Source organism: Neoarius graeffei, chromosome 24, assembly GCF_027579695.1.
Source record: "Neoarius graeffei isolate fNeoGra1 chromosome 24, fNeoGra1.pri, whole genome shotgun sequence".
NCBI classification, from domain to species: Eukaryota; Metazoa; Chordata; class Actinopteri; order Siluriformes; family Ariidae; genus Neoarius; species Neoarius graeffei.
Window position 1 is genome coordinate 45,172,834 of NC_083592.1, and position 21,926 is coordinate 45,194,759.

A 21,926-nucleotide genomic window follows, 5' to 3' on the forward strand; every position below is an offset into this window, starting at 1 on the left:
AGACAGGTCTGGACTGCAGGCAGGCCAGTTTAGCACCTGGACTCTTTTACTACAGAGCCATGCAGTTTTAATTTATGCAGAAAGCGATTTGGCATTGTCTTGCTGAAAGAAGGAAGGCCTTCCCTGAAAAAGATTTTGTCTGGATGGCAGCATGTTGCTCTGAAACGTGTATATATCATTCAGCATTAATGATGCCTTCCCAGATGTACAAGCTACCCATGTCATGTGCACTAATGCCCTCTCATACCATCACAGATGCTGGCTTTTGAACTGTGCACTGATAACAAGCCGGACTGTCCCTCTCCTCTTTAGCCTGGAGAACATGGTGTCCATGATTTCTAAAAAGAATTTCTACTTTTGATTCGTCAGACCTTGGGACAATTTTCCACTTCACCTCAGTCCATCCTAAAAGAGCTCGGGCCCAGAGAAGGTGGCGGTGTTCCTGGATATTGTTTATATCTGGTTTTAACTTGCATTTGTGGATGCAGTAATTAACTGTTTTCACAGATGATGGTTTTCTGAAGTGTTCCTGAGCCCATACAGTGATTTCCACTACAGACATGTGTCTGCTTTTAATGCAGTGTCGCCTGAGGGCCTGAAGATCACAGGCATCCACTGTCAGTTTTCAGCCTTGTCTCTTACATACAGAGATTTCTCCAGATTCTCTGAATCTTTTAATGATATTATGTACCACAGATGATATGATCCCCGAATTGTTTGCAATTTTACATTGAGGAACGTTATTCTTAAATACTTGCACTGTTTGCCCACGCAGTCTTTCACAGAGTGGTGAACCCCTCCCCATCTTTACTTCTGAGAGACTCCGCCTCTCAAGGATGTTCTTTTTGTACCCAATCATGTTACTGACCTGCTGCCAATTAACCTAATTAGGGTTTTTTTCGTATTACACAATTTTTCAGTCTTTTGTTGCCCCATCCCAACTTTTCTGAAACGTGTTGCTGACATCAAATTCAAAATGAGCATATATTTTTCAAAAAACAAGAAAATTTCTCAGTTTCAACATTTGATATGCTATCTTTGTACTATTTTCAGTGAAATATAGGGTTTCCATGATTTGCAGATCTTCACATTGTGTTTTTATTTACAGTTTACACAGCGTCCCAGCTTTTTTGGAACTGAGGTTATATGATGTGTTATAAAGACTAATCATAGTAGTGGGAATGTAAGACTTATTCCTACCCTAACAGTCTTCAAAATGAATTTGACTCATGAGCAAAGTGCAAGTGACAGGAAAGGAAGCGTATACTGTATGTGTCTCATTGCGTGGTGTGTGTAACGGAAGTGGTTTTGTGCTTGATGGTTTCTCTGAGCACTCATTTCCTGCTTGCAAATACTTACCTGTGTATGTGTGTGTGTGTGTGTGTGTGTGTGTGTGTGTGTGCATGCAGTACACTGTACCTTGTGCTCATTTTTGGTGCCTGATACTGCTGAATGCGCTCTGATCAGCCACCCCGCCCACACACACTTTCTCTGTCTATTAAAGATTCTGTTTAAATGTCATAGAAGAAAGAATTTGGACTGAGTAAAGGGGAAGATGAGTGAACACTGGTGTGACCTTTCAGATTTGAATTGCTTGAAAAGTGATTCTGAGCTTTTGCTCATGAGATAATGTTATTTAACAGTTATTCCACGAAATCGAGTCGTACATGAGCTGATAGCTATAATCCATGTATGACGAGATTGAGTGGAATAACTGTTTTATTCTATCCACATTCACTGGATTTTAAGAAACAGAGCATTTTTATTTTTATTTTTTGCAAATTCAATCCATAAAAACTTTATACAAAACGTCCGACAAAATAATTTCCGCTTGGAATGTAAACAAACTGGCGAAATGACAGGAGCAATTTGTGAAAAATGCTATAATAATAATATCCATCCATCCATTATCTGTAGCCGCTTTATCCTGTTCTACAGGGTCGCAGGCAAGCTGGAGCCTATCCCAGCTGACTACGGGTGAAAGGCGGGGTACACCCTGGACAAATCGCCAGGTCATCACAGGGCTGACACATAGACACAGACAACCATTCACACTCACATTCACACCTACGGTCAATTTAGAGTCACCAGTTAACCTAACCTGCATGTCTTTGGACTGTGGGGGAAACCGGAGCACCCGGAGAAAACCCACGCGGACACGGGGAGAACATGCAAACTCCACACAGAAAGGCCCTCGCCGGCCACGGGGCTCGAACCCGGACCTTCTTGCTGTGAGGCGACAATGCTAACCACTACACCACCGTGCCGCGGCCGCTCTATAATAATAATTCTTGAAAAATAAAAAAGATGCATTCTTACCATCAAATACTTTTATTCCGTATTTTGTTGCTTTTTTTTTATTTTTGGGGGTTTTCTTCTTCTTCTTTCAGGGTTGTTTTTTTTTTTTTTGGGAGGTTGGCAAACCAACTTAAAGTGCATATCACGGGTAAATTCAGGAGCAAGATCAATGTAATTCTCCTATTTTATATTAAACTTTGGTCAAATATCTGTAACATTCTGCATTCTCTGCAATTTTTTTACCTTGCGCAATACCAGAAAAATTCAGTTGAAATCAAGCCATTTGAGGCGAATTCGTCCGCCTCTGAAAAAACTTGGCATTTGGATTTCCTGGCAAACATTGATTTTCGTGGCGTCATCTGCAGGACGCCTCCTTCTGAATCCTACGTCAGCGCTGCTTTGTTTATGAGAAAACGACCTGGTGGTTTTCTGCAAATTTCTTCAACGTTATCGTGTAATTATTAAAATGGTTAACAGATGTATTGTAGGAGGGTGTAGCAACACCAATCATGATGGGATTAGTACTCATCGTTTCCCAAAAGACCGGACAATGAGAGAGAAATGGGAGCGCTTGGTCTACACAGGCTGTGCACTGAAACCGTGCAAAGCTCGCGCAGCCTGCTGGCGCTTCCGCAGATAACGTCACGAATCTGGCTCCAGACTCCCTTGAGATTTTTCCAGACGCATTTTGTTATTTTATTCTTTTCTGCTGTAGACAGATGGCCTTGTGCAAAATTACCTTTCTGGATGAGTGTGTAAAGGGACATACTTTCATATGAAAAAAACACGAAATTGGTCCAGAATATGCCCTTTAAAGGTGCATTCCCACCACCAACTGAACTGGAGTGTGGAACAGGAGATATTTGGGAGGGGGACTATAGTCTTTTAGCTATTTCTGTTTCTTTTATATACTTGATAAAGTGATGTATCTGATTTGATGTGCACCGCCATTTTGTTTTTCTCTACTCACGGTATATCAGCTGATAGCCTAGTAGTAGAGTAGCTAATCAGAGCACGCTCTGATTAGCTACTCTACTACTATCCACATTCTATCAACATTCACTCATATCCAGTGAATGTGGATAGAATAAAATCGATTATGCAAATGTCTCTTAACCTGCAATAATATTTGAATATTATAATGGACATGACATGGTTATCTAGCTAACATTATCTAGTCAGATAGACGTGTTATCGAAAGCTATCTAACCTACATACACTATATGGCCAAAAGTTTGTGGACACCTGACCATCATATTCACATCATTTGGTTTTTCCCTAAACTGTTGCCACATAGTTAGAAGCACACAATTGTACTGAATGTCTTTGTATGCTATAGCATTACAATTTCCTTTCACTGGAACTAAGAGGCCCAAACCTGTTCCAGCATGACAGTACACCTGTGCACAAACTGAGCTCGATGAAGACATGGTCTGCCAAGGTTAGAGTGGAAAACCTCGAGTGTCCTTCACAGAGCCCTGACCTCAACCCTACTGAAGACCTTTTGAAATTAGCTGGAACTATTATAAACCATCGTGTGGAAAGTCTTCCCAGAAGGGTGAAGCTTATTATAACAGCAAAGGGGACTACATCTAGAACAGGATGTTGATCAAGCACATATGGGTGTGATTGTCGGGTATCCACATACTTTTGGGCACATTGTATAAGTAGCTAGCTACATAACTATCTAGAACACAAATACCATTTTAAATGTCATTGTTTAGCTGTGCGTGACATTTGCTTGTGGGTCCAGACTTTAGCTCCAACCATGTAATTGGATCCATCCATCCATCCATTATCCATAACCGCTTATCCTGTTCAGAGTCATGGGCAAGCTGGAGCCTATCCCAGTTGACTATGGGCAAGAGGCGGGGTACACCCTGGACAAATTGCCAGATCATCACAGGGCTGACACATAAAGACAAACAACCATTCACACTCACATTCACACCTACGGTCAATTTAGAGCCACCAGTTAACCTAACCTGCATGTCTTTGGACTGTGGGGGAAACCGGAGCACCCGGAGGAAACCCACGCGGACACGGGGAGAACATGCAAACTCCACACAGAAAGGCCCTCGTCAGCCGCTGGGCTCGAACCCAGAACCTTCTTGCTGTGAGGTGACAGTGCTAACCACTACACCACCATGCCGCCCCGTGTAATTGCATTGCCAGCTAATTCTCCAAAGTCATCCATTTTAAGCATTGTTACAGTTCTTGATGCGCAATCAGGTGCGTAACTGTTTAAGTGGGAGAAAAGGATTGCACCTAGGACCTGGAGGAAGGTTGAGCTTCAAGGACTTTCACAGCAGCTTTAAACTGTGTATTCTTAAGCCCGGTGCACACAGGTGACTTCTCGTTGCAAGCGTATTGCAATTTTTGGATGCAAGTTTCCCCTCTCGGGTAGCTGCATGTGCACGTTATCTGCGACCAGTGGGTGATTTGGGGAGGGGGATGCAAGTCACATGGAAATCACGTGACTGCTTCACGGGCGGGGATTGGCTTAGCCTATGGAGGTGATCACTTCGTTACTGCAAAGACACTCACACGCGGCGATATCTCTGCAGCAAGTCAGCCACTGCCGATTTTTTTTGTCGCAGAATATCAACCATGTTTGATACCTGCGATCTGTCGCAAGCAACAAAAAATCCCCGTCACAAATATCCGCACACGAAGCAATTTTTCGTTTGTGTCAAAAAGTTGCACAGCCAAGTGATGGGAAATCACCCTCGTGCGCAGGGCTTTAATTCAACCAACAAAGAATTATTTGTTATTTTTGATATATGATTATTGGAAGTACTTTCTGTACATTCTTTTAGTTCCTGTAGGTTATATTGTTATAAATATTGATTATTATCTCATCCGGCCGACAGGTGATGAGTTTATGCCATCATGTGTTGTCCGTCCAGCGTCGTCCACATTTCACAAAAATCGCTTCTTCTCTCACAATTCTTCACCGATTTTGATTCTTTCTGGCATGAAGGTAGGGGTACCTAGGGTGCATATAACTTCTACCCACTCTGGCCCTGTCTAGTCCAGAAGGAACAATCTAAAGTGGCCCACCTTGCACAGTTCTGCTCTCAAATATTTGAGCTGGACTGGTTGAGAATAGGGGCAGGATGGTGGTGTAGTGGTTAGCACTGTTGCCTCACAGCAAGAAGGTCCTGGGTTCGAGCCCAGTGGCCAACGAGGACCTTTCTGTGTGGAGTTTGCATGTTCTCCCCATGTCTGCTCCGGTTTCCCCCACAGTCCAAAGGCATACAGGTTAGGCTAACTGGTGACTCTAAATTGACCATAGGTGTGAATGTGAGTGTGAATGGTTGTCTGTGTCTATGTGTCAGCCCTTTGATGACCTGGCGACTTGTCCAGGGTGTACCCCGCCTTTCACCCGTAGTCAGCTGGGATAGGCTCCAGCTTGCCTGCGACCCTGTAGAACAGGATAAGGCGGCTACAGATAATGGATGGATGGTTGAGAGTAGAACTGCGCAAGGTGGCCCACTTTAGATTGTTCCTTCTGGACTAGACAGGGCCGGAGTGAGCTACTCCATCATTAAGGGTCTCATTTATTGATATATTCGCGGCTCATGATGACAATGATGATTATTATTCTTCCTCCTCTCAGGTGATGAAGATGATGGGCTTAAATAATGCTGTGCACTGGGTGGCCTGGTTCATCACAGGCTTTGTGCAGCTCTCCATCTCAGTGACAGCACTGACGGCCATATTAAAGTATGGCCGAGTGCTCCTCCACAGCGACCCCTTCATCATCTGGCTCTTCCTTACTGTATACGCCATCGCCACCATCATGTTCTGGTAATGTAACATGCTGTAATTAATGACGTTGTTTCTTTGTCCATTGGCAATTTGCAAGCTCGGCCATTTTATTCAAGTTAAAGTTGCAGTCAGTAATGATTATGATATTAGGTTCTTGTCTCATTTTGTCAGTTTTGTTAAACTCTTGTCTCTGTGGTGCCTCGGGCTCTGAAAAATGGGAGAAAAAATAAAAATGAGGACCAATAACATTCAACCAATCAGCTCAAGGAAGCACCTCTATTTCACTGTCAGTCATTTTGGCTTTGTAGGGATCACTGAGAGAGAAGACTGTATTTGTTTCGATTTTGACTTTCGAAGAAAGCTAGGTTTCGCTAACTTTTGCCATTATCAACTGACTATACCTTCAACTAAACTAAGAAATAAAAAATAAATAAAAAAACCACACACAAATGATGTTTGCAAAATAATTCTCATAATGACATCATGCCACCAGTTAGCGTAGTCGCTACATGCCGTAGCACACAATCCTCCTCGGTCTTCTTTTCCTACAAGTTATGACACAGAAAAATCCCCAAAGCTGTAATTAATGAATGATCCACACCACATACAATCTGTCAGTCTCTGTTTGATCAGAAAACAATAAAAGTTTCCTGAATCAACATGTCAGCAACTTCAAATCAATATTCGCGTCCCCTGCTGCCGATTTTCTGAATCGAGCCAAAAAGTTAGTCTATTCCGCCGGCGCCGGCATGATTGAAATTCACACGATTCAAGTCAAGTCAAGTCAAGTTTATTTGTACAGCGCTTTTAACAATAAACATTGTCGCAAAGCAGCTTTACAGAATTTGAACGACTTAAAACATGAGCTAATTTTATCCCTAATCTATCCCCAATGAGCAAGCCTGTGGCGACGGTGGCAAGGAAAAACTCCCTCAGACGACATGAGGAAGAAACCTCGAGAGGAACCAGACTCAAAAGGGAACCCATCCTCATTTGGGCAACAACAGACAGCCTGACTATAATATTAACAGTTTTAACAGGTATAACCCTCAACTGTCCTCATGGGGCCGTCCTTCACAGGAGTGGGGCGATAAAACTCCGACCAGACACAGGGCACCAGGATGGATCAAGCAGGTCCGAGGGGCAGAAGAGGCCAGCATCTCAATCCCAGGATCAACATGTAACTCAGAGGGACAGATTGGGGGGGGGGAAAGAGAGAGAGAGAAAGAAAACATGTTGTTAGGTATGCCCTAAAAATGACAAGTATTAAATCTGTGTGGTAGGCTCGCAGAGACAAGAGTCTTTACATCAGGCATGACACACAATGACATGTTAATATGGTAAAAAAATATATCATGACCTGCTTTGGCTGGATGCTAGATTGGGTGATGGGAGCACACTCCTCAGCAATGATGAGATGCAGATGGGACCCTTAGGCCTGGCCAAGACAATTCAGTTACATTTCACCGGGTCTGGGACATGCGACAGAATGTCTGACGGCCGATTCCCTGCAGGCTACGATAGCCAGTCGAGGTCCCCACCGTCTCCACCAAAAGATTTCCTGTTGACTCCATGTAACTCAGAGGGACAGATTTGGGGTGGGGGGGAGAGAAAGAAAACACAGGTGGTTAGGTATGCCCAATGTCACCTGAATAAGTAGGAACAGTATACATATTGCACCGAGTACAAGCAGGGACTCCGGCAACTAACTATGACAGCATAACTAAAAGGAGAGAGCCAGAAGGTAACACGATTCCATTCTTGTGCGTTGATTGGCCAAAGCTCGAACGGTGTTCGTGAACTTTACGCGCTGTGCTGCTTTACCTATTGACTTTGTGTACTACTTGTTTAATTTCCAACCCTTCTATACCATGATACGGTGTGTTGTGAGCCTTTATAGACTGGTACCAAAATCCAGAATTGCGACACCCAAAGGCATTTTTGAGACAAAGTCGGCAAACAGTCTTATTTTGTCAATTTGGGTGTGCCGAATTCAAATCTGCAATATGCCGAGCTCTATCTGACCTCTGTTGACCTCTAGAGGTCATTGAACTTTGGGCCTGTAAACATCTCAGCTGAACCCAGTTTCTCAGCTTTCTAAGGAATGAAATGTACTAAAATGATTAATGAAGTTAGCAAATGGCCTTGTTTGTTAAATGTTTGGGTGCTGAATTCATTTTTCATTTGTAAAACGACATATGACCTCTGATAACCTCAAGGTCATTAAACTTGGCCTATAGGCCTATGCATTTAACGGCATTTTTAAACTGACTTTACTCCCCCAAAAAGAATACGAACAGACAAAAAACAAATAGAAAGGAACAAATACAACATTAAATGCCAGTCCATGTACATGTGACTTACTTTTCACAATGAGAATGCCTAGGCGATCACCTTACATAACATTGCATTACATTTAGCGGTTATTGTTTATACAAAGCTACTGAAAAAAGGACCGATTCAGCAGCATACAAAATGTGGGGGCATACAGGGTATACAGGTTAATCAGGGTTAGTATATATGAGAGTTTTTTTCTTTGTTGTATACCCTGTATGCCCCCACATTTTGTATGCTGCTGAATCGGTCCTTTTTTCAGTAGCTTTGTATAAACAATAACCGCTAAATGTAATGCAATGTTATGTAAGGTGATCGCCTAGGCATTCTCATTGTGAAAAGTAAGTCACATGTACATGGACTGGCATTTAATGTTGTATTTGTTCCTTTCTATTTGTTTTTTGTCTGTTCATGTTCTTTTTGGGGGAGTAAAGTCAGTTTAAAAATGCCGTTAAATGCATAGGCCTATAGGCCAAGTTTAATGACCTTGAGGTTATCAGAGGTCATATGTCGTTTTACAAATGAAAAATGAATTCAGCACCCGAACATTTAACAAACAAGGCCATTTGCTAACTTCATTAATCATTTTAGTACATTTCATTCCTTAGAAAGCTGAGAAACTGGGTTCAGCTGAGACGTTTACAGGCCCAAAGTTCAATGACCTCTAGAGGTCAGATAGAGCTCGGCATATTGCAGATTTGAATTCGGCACACCCAAATTGACAAAATAAGACTGTTTGCCGACTTTGTCTCAAAAATGCCTTTAACTCCTTAACTAAGCACTTTTTTGAATTTTGGTACCAGTCTATTAGTCCCATTTTTGTTACTCATTTTGACATTTCACAATCAAAACATTGGTGCGTAGTTTCTTGCAGACGAATTCAACATTGCTCAGCTTTCAACCAATCAGCATGCAGCAGTGCATCATGTGAGTTCCAAAATGGCAGCATCAGCGGAGTAGACTGGAAGTTTTGTTCTTAGTTGGAAAAAAAAAAAAATCGACCATTTGGATCAATATTATCGACTTGAATTGGATAACATGTTGGGCCGAGTAATCTTTATTGACTCATGATTAAAATAAGGTTGGTAGACTGGCCGTGGAGCGAGCAGTTTACAAAATACATGACTTTTAACATGTGAACCCCCAGCTTTGGGATTTTTCCGTGTCATAACTTGTAGGAAAAGAAGACTGAGGAGGATTGTGTATTGGGGCATGTAGCAACTGTGCCAAGAAGTACAGGAATATGGAGGAGTAGTTTATTTGGCTGAAAGTTCTCTTCCCTTTTCTGTCTGCTAGTTTTCTAGTGTCAGTGATCTACTCCAAAGCCAAACTGGCCTCAGCTTGTGGCGGGATAATCTATTTCCTAAGTTATGTTCCCTACATGTATGTGGCCATCAGAGAAGAGGTGGCCCATGACAAGATCACGGCCTTTGAGAAGTGTATTGCGGTAGGAAACTTCTACATACCACATGCTCACCTTTAACATACATGATGTTGTAGAATGAAATGCCTTTTGAACCTGGCAGTAGAATCTGTCCCTCTTTTCTTATGTGACTTCCTCTCTTCCTGCAGTCTCTGATGTCCACCACTGCTTTTGGCCTTGGCTCAAAGTACTTTGCTTTGTATGAGGTGTCTGGTGTGGGCATCCAGTGGCGCACCATCAACCAGTCACCAGTAGAGGGCGATGATTTTAACCTCCTGTTGTCCATTGTCATGCTGATCATCGACGCCACTGTGTACGGTGTGCTCACCTGGTACATAGAGGCCGTGCATCCAGGTGAACCATGTTGACTTTATTTCTTACATCTACAACACCTACAGTTGTTTTTCTAAGAGGAATATCTCTGAAGTGTGGAGCAGCCTCTGAGTGGGCAGGGCAACTCCGAGTGGGTGTGGTAGCTGCTGCAAGTATATGGGGTTCACTGTGAATGGACGCAAGAGGGCATTGGGTTAATATATTGTCCAAGGAAGTTCCCCTGTTTATCAGATCCATAATATAACCTTGCAAAAGGACCTTTGAGAAAGTTCATGTTGAGTTTTTTACAACCCCAAGTCAGAAAAAGTTGGGATGGTGTGGAAAATGCAAATAGAAAAAGAAAGCAGTGATTTTTCTAAATTTACTTTGACTTGTATTTCATTGCAGACAGAATGAACCCAAGATATTTCATGTTTTGTCTGGTCAACTTCATTTCATTTGTTAATATACATCCATTCCTGCGTTTCAGGCCTGCAACACATTCCATAAAAAGTTGGGACGGGGCAATTTAGGGCTAGTAATGAGGTAAAACAATTAAATAATGATGTGATTTGAAACAGGTGATGGCAACAGGTGATTATAATCATGATTTTGTATAAAATCAGTATCCAGGAAAGGCCTGATCTTTGTGGAGCAAGGATGGGCCAAAGATCTCCAGTTTGTCAACAAATGCGTGAGAAAATTATTGAAATGTTTAAAAACAATGTTCCTGAAAGAAAGACAGGAAGGGAGTTGGATATTTCACCCTCTACGGTGCATAATATCATTAAAAGTTTCAAGGAATCTGAAGGAATTTTGGTGCCTAAAGGGCAAAGGGTTCAAGCCTAAGTTGAACACCCATGATCTCCAATCCCTCAGAGGGCACTGAACCGTCATTCATCTATAGCTGATATAACCACAAGGGCTCGGGATTACTTTGGAAAACCTTTGTCAAGCACGACAATATGGAGTTATGTCCACAAAGGCCAGTTAAAACTTTACTGTGCAACAAGGAAGCCTTATGTTAACTGTGTATAGAAGCACCATTGACTTCTCTGGGCTTGGAGGCATCTGGGATGGACCATCACACAGTGGAAACGTGTCTTGTGGTCAGACGAATCAGTATTCCAGGTCTTTTTTTTTTTTTGGAGGAAATGGACACAATGTGCTCCGGACCAAAGATGAAAAGGACCATCCAGACCGTTACCAGGAACAAGTCCAAAAGCCAGAGTCTGTCATGGAATGGGGTTGTGTCAGTGCCCTTGGCAAAGCTAACTTACACTTCTGTGACAGAGCATTAATGCAGAAAAGTACAAAGATTTTGGAGCAACATATATGCTGCCTTCAAGACGACATCTTTTCCAGGAATATTTCAACAAGACAATGCAAAACCAAACCACATTCTGCACACATTACAAAGGCCTGGCTGTGGAAGAAGAGGGTGTGTCCCCTCTGTCCCTAATAGAGAATGTGAGGGGGAATTTTGAAATGAAAAATAAAACACCGTTGAGCCCATACTGTTGCACACCTTAAGACCTGTTTGCAGGAAGAATGGGACAAAATAACACCTGAAATGCTTCATCACTTGGTGTCTTCAGTCCATAAACATCTTTTAAGTGTTTGTGAGAAGGAATGGCAATGTTATAAAGTAGTAAATGCTTTACCGTGCCAACTTTTTTTTTTTTTAAATGTATTGCAAAAATCAGAATCGAAATGAGTTTATTTTGAAAAAAACAATAAAATTCATGAGGTAATAGCGTTCAATAATGTGCTGTTGTACTGTTTTGAGTGCAATACAGGTCAACGATTATTTACGAATCATTGTTTTTGGTTTGTCAACATGCCATCCCAATTTTTTCTGATTTGGGGTTGTCGCTATCTACGTTTCACTATAGTATTTAGATACTGCAGAAACTCTCGCAGTAACACCAGCTTACATATGTTATACCTTAATTAATACTTTTTATTTTATATAGCACACTAGCTAGATTTACGAATTATATTATAGAACTATTAGCAAGCTATTATGTATTTTTATATGGATATAACACACACAGGGTGGTATGGTGGTGTAGTGGTTAGCGCTGTCACCTCACAGCAAGAAGAGCCCCGTGGCCGGCGAGGGCCTTTCTGTGCGGAGTTTGCATGTTCTCCCCGTGTCCGCGTGGGTTTCCTCCGGGTGCTCCGGTTTCCCCCACAGTCCAAAGACATGCAGGTTAGGTTAACTGGTGACTCTAAATTGACCGTAGGTGTGAATGTGAGTGTGAATGGTTGTCTGTGTCTATGTGTCAGCCCTGTGATGACCTGGCGACTTGTCCAGGGTGTACCCCGCCTTTCGCCCGTAGTCAGCTGGGATAGGCTCCAGCTTGCCTGCGACCCTGTAGAACAGGATAAAGCGGCTACAGATAATGAGATGAGATAAAATAGTTAAACTCTTTTCAATCTGGCATATACAGTGTGTGGTATGACGATATCGCATAATCTTATGGTTTCTACTGGTTTCATTTTTTAAATTCCACTCCTGCCTGCTCTTGTTTCTACTGTTACTCCTGTTTGAAACTTGAAGCAAAGACCTCCCACTTTGCTGCTTTCCACCCATTTGCCATAAACATCCTTGCCACTTGCTGGTCTCTGCTTCTTCAGAAATGTACTGTATACTGGGCCTGTCTCACTCTCCACCATACTGTTCTCATTCTGCAGGAATGTATGGGCTGCCCCGCCCTTGGTACTTCCCCCTGCAGAAGTCCTATTGGCTGGGCAGTGGACGAATTGAGACCTGGGAGTGGCCATGGGGCAGCAGTGCCAGGCTCAGCGTAATGGAGGAAGATCAGGCCTGTGCCATGGAGCACAGACGCTCAGGTATTGCTGTCGTAGCTGATTTCAGATTTCACTGGCACCTGAATGATGACTATAGAACTCGGATCTTGTTCTCGAGTTTGAGTTTCATATCTGTGTGATGCCCCCAGAGGAAACACGTGGAATAGAAGAGGAACCCAGTCACTTACCTCTGGTGGTGTGCATCGACAAGCTCACCAAAGTCTACAAGACGGGCAGCAAGCTGGCTCTCAACAAGCTGAGCTTAAATCTGCATGAAAACCAGGTTGTCTCCTTCCTGGGACACAATGGAGCCGGCAAGACCACTACTATGTGAGAGAGAATTGTGTGTGTGGGTGTGTGTGTTAAATGGTGGGTGTCATGGCCATGATGCCAACCACCTGCGTCATTACTGTATGGGCTGTCAGTCTCTGAGAATGAAATGGAAAAAGAAAAATCTCCCATTTTTTTAGGGTTAGGTGTCATTATAGATCAGGATTTTGTTGAATATACACAAAAATGTGGAAAATAGGAGCTGAGACTGTGTCAGCAGTTTCGGACATGACACAATGACAAGTTGTTGAGGAAATGTTGATCGTGAATTGTATTGGTTTGCTCGAACACTGAAAAAAAAAAAGGATTCTATATCAATATCCATGGCGGCCCGGTGGCGGAGTGGTTAGCACTGTCGCCTCACAGCAAGAAAGTCCGGGTTCGAGCCCCGTGGCCGGCGAGGGCCTTTCTGTGCGGAGTTTGCATGTTTTCCCCGTGTCCGCGTGGGTTTCCTCCGGGTGCTCCGGTTTCCCCCACAGTCCAAAGACATGCAGGTTCGGTTAACTGGTGACTCTAAATTGACCGTAGGTGTGAGTGTGAATGGTTGTCTGTGTCTATGTGTCAGCCCTGTGATGACCTGGTGATTTGTCCAGGGTGTACCCCGCCTTTCGCCCGTAGTCAGCTGGGATAGGCTCCAGCTTGCCTGCGACTCTGTAGAACAGGATAAAGCGGCTAGAGATAATGAGATGAGATGAGATCAATATCCATTGATTCTGTTTTAATCAAATTCCTCTGAGGAAGTCTAAAGGGAGGAAAGTTTAACAGGTAAATGGAAACATTTAAAGGAGAACTGAAGTCATTTTTAAACTTGCTTTATTTCTTAATTAACGTGTTATTCAATTACGTTTTCGGTTTTAGTAACCTTATATCGTGACTCGTATTGGCAACTAATTGCAATTAAATATTATACTTATCGGCCTATTCGGTTTTTAGCCATGTTGAATTTAATTCGTTTGGTCCACGGCAGGCGTCGCTTATCCGCGCGATCTTCACGAGACTGGTGCGAGACTTCGAAACGTCAAGTGTCGGCCAGGTGTCAGTGCCGCCATTTTGAAAACTGTTTTCCAAACGAAATATTGCACAAAAACGAGTTTAAATGACGATTACTGCCTACTTTTTTCAAACTTTCCTGATTGCTATCAAAACAAACAAAACTTCCGGCTTGATTACGTCAGCAATCGAAAGAGGGCGTGCGCGTCTTTTGACAACATTGGCAGATGTCGGTCACTTTGATTTCCGCTGTACGTTTTACTTCCGTCCTACGATGTCTCGCACAGGTCTCAATGAATCTCATTTACGGCCATTGCTTTGACATATGGACTGATATATTACAGAGCATATTTCAAACACTCATAACTTGCTATAGCAGTGACAAAATAGCGATCAAAAATGAAATTACAGGGTTATGTAATATCATCATTATACATTAATACAAGATGTTCTGGATGAAAAAAATTAAGCGGACTTTCACTTAAAAAAACATGTTAAAGTTGTAAGATAAGTCTGTTGGGCCATTTCCCTGGGCGCAGCCATACTGGATTAGCCAGATATACAGTATGGATGTATTAGAAGACGAAAACGAAGGTGGTGCTGCGTGATATAGGATTCCGCACTACAGCATACCGTGTCACGCATCAAACGGATGGAAGATAAGCAGGTAAATATATATTTTTAGAAATAAACAGGCAATAAACTCGCCACTACTTTATTTTGATTCCTTTTCTAATACCGCATTGGCATAATTTTTGTTGAGAGATGCAAACAAATTGACTGAGAAGTTACGCTAGACTATAATATTATACTATAGTCTAATCGTCATAACAGAAGGACTCTCAGGCACACTCTGGACAGCGAATGACACACACCTGCACGGGATTAAGGCGCAATCAGCACACCTAAATAAGGACTCAGAATGCAGACTTCCTTTGCGAAGTATTGCATTGTTGTGACACATTACCGAGCCTTGTTTCCTGACTGATTTCCTGGTTTCTGATTCCCTGGTTTCTGATTCCTGTTCCTTGTTTTTGACCCTGCTCCTGTCTATGATATTTTGTTTGTGCCTCGCTTGACCTTTTGCCTGTTTTACCGTTCACGATCTCCGCCTGCCAATTTGGACTGTTTGCCTATTTGCACTTTTCTTTATAATAAAGATCTTCTGCACTTGCATCCGTCTCCAACCATCCCTGACAGAATACTTCACCCTACTGACACTAGTATAACGTGCACTTGTACACCTCCGCTGTGCTCGCGGAAAATGACATCATGCACAATGGAGTTATGGCGGCCTTCCTGACAAACAAAAAAAATAGTCCTGTCTATTTTCATCACTTTAGTGGTTATATTGTTTAGAATAAATTCAACATGCAGCTTTTTTTTTTATAAAGGACAGACATAAAGATCGACTTTTAGCTCAGTTTTTTTTTTTTGCGAGATATTTCCTTTAAATCTCTGACTAGCTAGTGTTGGTTAACTGGCTAATACAGTAGTCTCTGTGTCTAAAATACAAACCACTGTTTCCTTGAGTACATTTCAGTCGTCTTGGAAAGTTTAAGGGAATTAACGTTTACCAGGTAAATGCAAAAGTTTAATTGATTTCTCGTAAATATTTATTTAGTCAGCTAGCTAGCTAGCTAGTGTAATCCTCTAACTTGGATCACCTACAAAATAGAGTCTAGAAAGTAATTATCTCACCTTTAAGCCTTAGGAATTGAAGGAAATCGCAATAATTGATTGGTTCAACAAGAAGAACAAGATCAAATGTGTTTCCTTTATCCAGGAATGTTAGACTATAGCTGTTGTGGGTTTTTTTTTTTCTACAAAAAAAAATTAATGAATAATTCATCAGATACAGAAATTTGCCTACTACAGGTTGATGATGAAATAATGTTTACAGAAATTGCCATAAGAAGATTCAGACATTAATGTTCATTGAGGAATTTAGAGATTAGACCCAAAAACAGGGTGCAGTTTACCCCCTTTTGGGGTAACTCTCAATCATCCTTTGAAGAATTCTTCAGTAAAAAAAAAAATCCTTCAGGAAGCTGAAACCAGACTGTCATTGCTTTATGTTTGATCTCCAGGTCGATCCTTACGGGACTCTTCCCCCCCACATCGGGCTCGGCTACGATATACGGCCATGACATCCGCACAGAAATGGAGCGCATCCGGCAGAACCTGGGCATGTGCCCCCAGCACAACGTCCTCTTCGACAAGCTGACTGTCGAGGAGCACCTGTGGTTCTACTCACGCCTGAAGGGAATGGCTGAAGAGGACATCCGAAAAGAGATGGATAAGTGAGTGCCATCCTCCAATCATTTCCCTAACTATTAATCATTTTTAATAATAATACTCGTAAGTACACTAGCTAGCTAGCTAGCTAAAGTACATGTCATTGGTTACCATGTTATCTTTACATTTTTAATTTACATATAGGACCAAATTCATCTGTAACGATTCCCGAATTCCAAATTCCTGTTTTTATGGGAGTACCAAGGGAATGTCCAGTTATGTCTCAAATTGCAAATTTGGTAACATTTTCGAGCACGTTGTCAACAGTATGTGTTTACATTTGGAAATTTGGTAAGCTGTGAGCTGTGGTGTACTGTTTATATTCTGATGCTGTACTAAAAATGCTCAAATATAAAATGTGAAACATTGGACAGTTTTTGTACTTGTTAGTCACAGCTGACTTTACGTAATGGAAGGGACAGAGCCACCAGATGGCGCTGCAATTTAAACTCTGCTGAAAGGCTGATGCAACACAAATTTCCTTTTTGCAATTTGACAGGGGAAGACTTGTGTGTATTGCCTAACTGGCCGGTGAATGCCTTAATATTTCACTACATTGTTTTGACTTGGGAACCCCATCTCGGAGAACACGTATATGGCAATAAGGTTAGGGTTTGGGTGAGGGTAAAGGTTGATAAAAGCTATCTAGCTTGGATACTGATAAATTTTTTCCATCAAAGCAGCGCGGTGAAACAAAACGCATTTTCCAGTCAATCAGGGAGCACTTTCCTCATGAATATTCATGAGATTTCCCCTACCACCGTGCTGAAAGGAAATTCACTGATGCACCAGCAAGACTGCCACTATATTGTGGATGAGATTTAAAAGCAAAATGTTGACCATTTGTGGGTTTTAAAATAGATAGTTGTTTCTGTGAAGGTTCCATAAGTGTCTCATTGACGATGACCACTCGATAATTCACTGTGTTCATTAATTAAGATGTTACTACGCTAGAAAAATGATGTACTGCAATACATATTCTATAATACATAGTGTTGTAATAATAATAACTAGATAGAGACTGTGACTAAAGTCACAGTAATTTGTGCTGTTACAAACTGGGACATCTGGTCACTGTACCCTATAGATCCGGAATGGTAAAAGCTAGAGAATGACGCTTAGTGAGGAAAAGTTGTGCCCTGCCGCCCTGAAAATTTTTTTTTAAATGATTGAAAAAATCATGAAAATTGACAGAGTTGTAAGTGATTGAAAACAATCCAAATTTTTATGGATCATTCCACTTTGGTGATCCAGATCAGCACCAAAAGTCATAGCAATGTAATTCAGCCCAGAGGTATTCTTCCTGTGAAATTGGGTGATGATTGGTTGAAAACTGAGGGAGAAATAGTGTCTTAAAAATATTAGGTGAATAATAATAATAATAATAATAATAGGAAGAGGAGGAAGAAGAACTAGATAGAGACTGTGACTAAAGTCACAGTGATTTGCGATAGCTCTTACAAACCGGAACGTCTGGTCACCTTACTCTATAGATCCGGAACGCTAAGAGAGAGAGCGTGACGCTTAGTGAGGAAAAAATCCTGTTTTTCATGGATCATTCCAGTTCGGTGATCCAGATCAGCACCAAAAGTCATAGCAACTTAATTCAGCCCAGAGGTATTCTTCATGTGAAATTTGGTGATGATTGGTTGAAAACTGAGAGAGAAATAGCATCCTGAAAAATGTTATGATAATAATAATAATTTATTTCAAAGCATTCCATAGAATCTCAATGCTCTAACAATAATAGTCATGATATAGACAAATAATAAATTATTATTTACAAGAACATAATGCAAGATTATATGTATGAGTGTTTACATGTATTTAAAAATTATTAAAACAAATTAACCAAAATGAAGATTAGTATTCAAATCATAAGGAAGTTATTATAATAAAAAAAAGTGTACAGTATACACACTGCACAGTGCACAGATTCCCAGTTAGTTATTCCTAAAAGTGTGTGTGTGTGTGTGTGTGTGTGTGTGCTCAGCATATCATTAAACATGGACAATCTATAATGTGAAATCTGTAATGTTTAACAGTGTGTCCTAAAGTGTTTTATTCCTCTTATACCACAGAAATTTGTTGTGAATTTTTTTTTAACTTATTAAAGTATGTCATGTTTTACTTTTTATCTGTTTATAGTTACATTTAATGTTGGAATATCCATAAAACACGTTGATGCCTAGTACATAATTTGAGAAGCAGGCTGTTCAGTGACTTCAGTTGCGCGTTAAAAGGCTTGACCCAAAATTCCTGGTAGCCTTTATAATCAACATTTGATGTGCTGTTAAACACATAAGATAACATTACAGAAGTGTAAGCGATTGAATGGAGGCTAGAAACAGATAAATCCAATAAAGAAACTGATCAATCACAGGACAAAGGTAAAGACTAGCAACAAAACAAGAGCTGCTGTTTCCATGGGAACTGCGACACAAAGCGGGGAGGGTGAGATCATGACAGTTTCATTGTTTCATTATTGTGTTGTTTGATATTTGTATTGCATCACTGGTGTTTATGATTATTTTGCAGGATGATTGAGGATCTGGAGTTGTCTAACAAACGCCACTGCCTGGTGCAGACGCTTTCAGGAGGCATGAAGAGGAAACTGTCAGTCGCCATAGCGTTCGTGGGCGGGTCTCGGGCTGTGATTCTAGACGAGCCCACAGCTGGAGTGGACCCGTACGCCCGGCGTGCCATATGGGACCTCATCCTCAAATACAAACAAGGTTCGGATGAACACTGCTGTAATTCTGCAGCTGCTTTCACACTGAACTTCACCACCTTTATTTCGGTTATTAGAATTTATGGAAATGTACGCACAGATTTTTCGCTTGCTTCGAAATCCTCCTGATGGCAGGTGCAGTGTTTTTGCACAGGGCGAAGTGATAATTAAGAGATGGAGGAAATGTGACAGGTGTATATTATTATACTATACACAGAAATTCTCAGGCGTTGCATATCCAGCATGAGCGCTGTCAGCGTGGCTGGATATAAAACAAGCGAAGAAACTGTTTTTTATGAGAAATGCAAAAGACGTGATGACAGAAACACGGACTGAAGAATTTCTGCTCTACATACAGTATATAATGACAGACAAATGTTGAAAAAACAAAACAAAATCAGAAACCTTTAGTAAGCTTAAGCAAAGAGTAAAACATTTGGCGGTGTGCAGTTACAGGAAGATAATCAGTGATAGCGTGTTGTTAACTTTTACCACCCTTAAGTTGATGATTTTCCTATAATAGCATGTCCCGAAGTGTTTTATTCCTTTTATACAACAGAAATTTGCCAACACTAACATTTTTATCCATTTATAGATACAGTTAAAGGAGAACTGAAGGCAAATTTTTTATGATCAAAATTCTATTTCTCTCATTTTATTAAATATCGGAATGCATTTTTGATGGCTATTTTGTCACTGCTATAGCAAGTTATGAGTGTTTGAAATATGCTCTGTAATATATCAGTCTATATGTCAAAGCAATGGCCGTAAACGAGATTCGCTGAGACCTGTGCGAGACATCGTAGGACGGAAGTAAAACGTACAGCGGAAATCAAAGCGACCAACATCTGCCAACGCTGTCAAAATCTGTGCACGCCCTCTTTCGAATGCTGATGTAATCAAGCCGGAAGTTTTGTTTGTTTTGATAGCAATCAGGAAAGTTTGAAAAAAGTAGGCAGTAATCGTCATTTAAACTCGTTTTTGTGCAATATTTCATTTGGAAAACAGTTTTCAAAATGGCGGCACTGACACCTGGCTGACACTTGACGTTTCGAAGTCTCGCACAAGTCTCGTGAAGATCACGCGGATAAGCGACGCCTGCCGTGGACCAAACGAACTAAATTCAACATGGCTAAAAACCGAATAGGCCAATAAGTATAATATTTAATTGCAGTTAGTTGCTAATACGAATCTCGATATAAGGTTACTAAAACCGAAAACGTAATTGAATAACACGTTAATTAAGAAATAAAGCAGGTTTTAAAATGACTTCAGTTCTCCTTTAATGTTGTGGAACCTCCATAAAGCAAATTTCTTCATCAGTTAACTTGCTTTATGGACGTTCCACAACACTGTCTGTATCTCTAAACCGATAAAAACGTTAATATTGGCAAATTTCTGTTTCCTTTACATTACAACAACTGTAAAGAGGTGTTTCTGTGTTTCTTCATCAACCTCTGTCTCTCTTTCTTTCTCTTAAAGTTAATATGAAAGAATTAATGCAGCTTGTCATGCTACAGAAAAAAACGTCCACCGTCCTGAAGAATTTCCTGTGTCAGGAAACTTAAAAGTTACAGCTTTGCTGACTCACAGCCTGTTCTGTAACTGCGGCTACATTTCAAGTGTCGACTCCGTGAGTCGTTGTCAATTCTGTTATCGTCAAACCGGGCGATCCGCTAATAGAATCGACGACAACAGAGTTGACAGTCCCCACCATTTTGTGTCTTCACTCCACTTGCGAACCTCAAGTTAGCTACCATGGATGTTTATGGAGTTCAATCGTATTATTGTTGTTGTTGTTGTTTTTTAAAATGAGCGAGAGATTCACTGCAATATCACAGTAACAGATTTGACGAATAATTCATCTACTGTTGGTGTGAAATCTTCAACATTTTGTTCAAATTAATGAGAGAAGAAACAGAACAGACCTCCCCACCTTTCTGAAGTTTCCCGCCAGAGGAAGTGACGTCTCTCGGTGCAGGTGTCGTGCGTATTATTAAACGTCTTTGTGGATTTTTTGCCATTTTATAACAGAGTTAACAGAGTTGACAAGAACATTGGGACGCATAAAAAATAATTTTTTTATGCGTCCCAATGTTCTTGTCAACTCTGTTAAAAATTTTTTTAACAGAGTTTAAACAGAGTTTATTATATCATAATTTTTTTTTTATGATGGAAATTTCACATCATACAGAAAATAGACTTTCTATGCAACTGATTTTATAACAGTTAATAGAATAAGTCCCGGGCGGCACGGTGGTGTAGTGGTTAGTGCTGTCGCCTCACAGCAGGAAGGTCCAGGTTTGATCCCCGTGGCCTGTGTGGAGTTTGCATGTTCTCCCCATGTCCGCGTAGGTTTCCTCCGGGTGCTCCGGTTTCCCCCACATGCAGGTTAGGTTAACTGGTGACTCTAAATTGTCCATAGGTGTGAGTGTGAATGGTTGTCTGTGTCTATGTGTCAGCCCTGTGATGACCTGGCGACTTGTCCAGGGTGTACTCCGCCTTTCGCCCGTAGTCGGCTGGGATAGGCTCCAGCTTGCCTGCGACCCTGTAGAAGGATAAAGTGGCTACAGATAATGAGATGAGATGAGAATAAGTCCCCCAAAAAACAGATTGTTA

The 21,926-nt window shown here is 41.3% G+C and overlaps 1 protein-coding gene across 1 annotated transcript in view; it reads left to right on the top strand.

Moving 5' to 3' along the window:
• The window catches only part of abca2 (ATP-binding cassette, sub-family A (ABC1), member 2), a 187,968-nt gene that overhangs the window by 99,634 nt on the left and 66,408 nt on the right, over positions 1 to 21,926 (top strand). Inside the window, exons 17-23 of the mRNA XM_060907364.1 lie at positions 5,921 to 6,111; positions 9,703 to 9,853; positions 9,979 to 10,183; positions 12,842 to 13,000; positions 13,108 to 13,288; positions 16,369 to 16,581; positions 19,115 to 19,311. Of these exons, the coding sequence (XP_060763347.1) occupies positions 5,921 to 6,111; positions 9,703 to 9,853; positions 9,979 to 10,183; positions 12,842 to 13,000; positions 13,108 to 13,288; positions 16,369 to 16,581; positions 19,115 to 19,311 (1,297 nt within the window). The remainder of the gene's footprint in view (positions 1 to 5,920; positions 6,112 to 9,702; positions 9,854 to 9,978; positions 10,184 to 12,841; positions 13,001 to 13,107; positions 13,289 to 16,368; positions 16,582 to 19,114; positions 19,312 to 21,926) is intronic.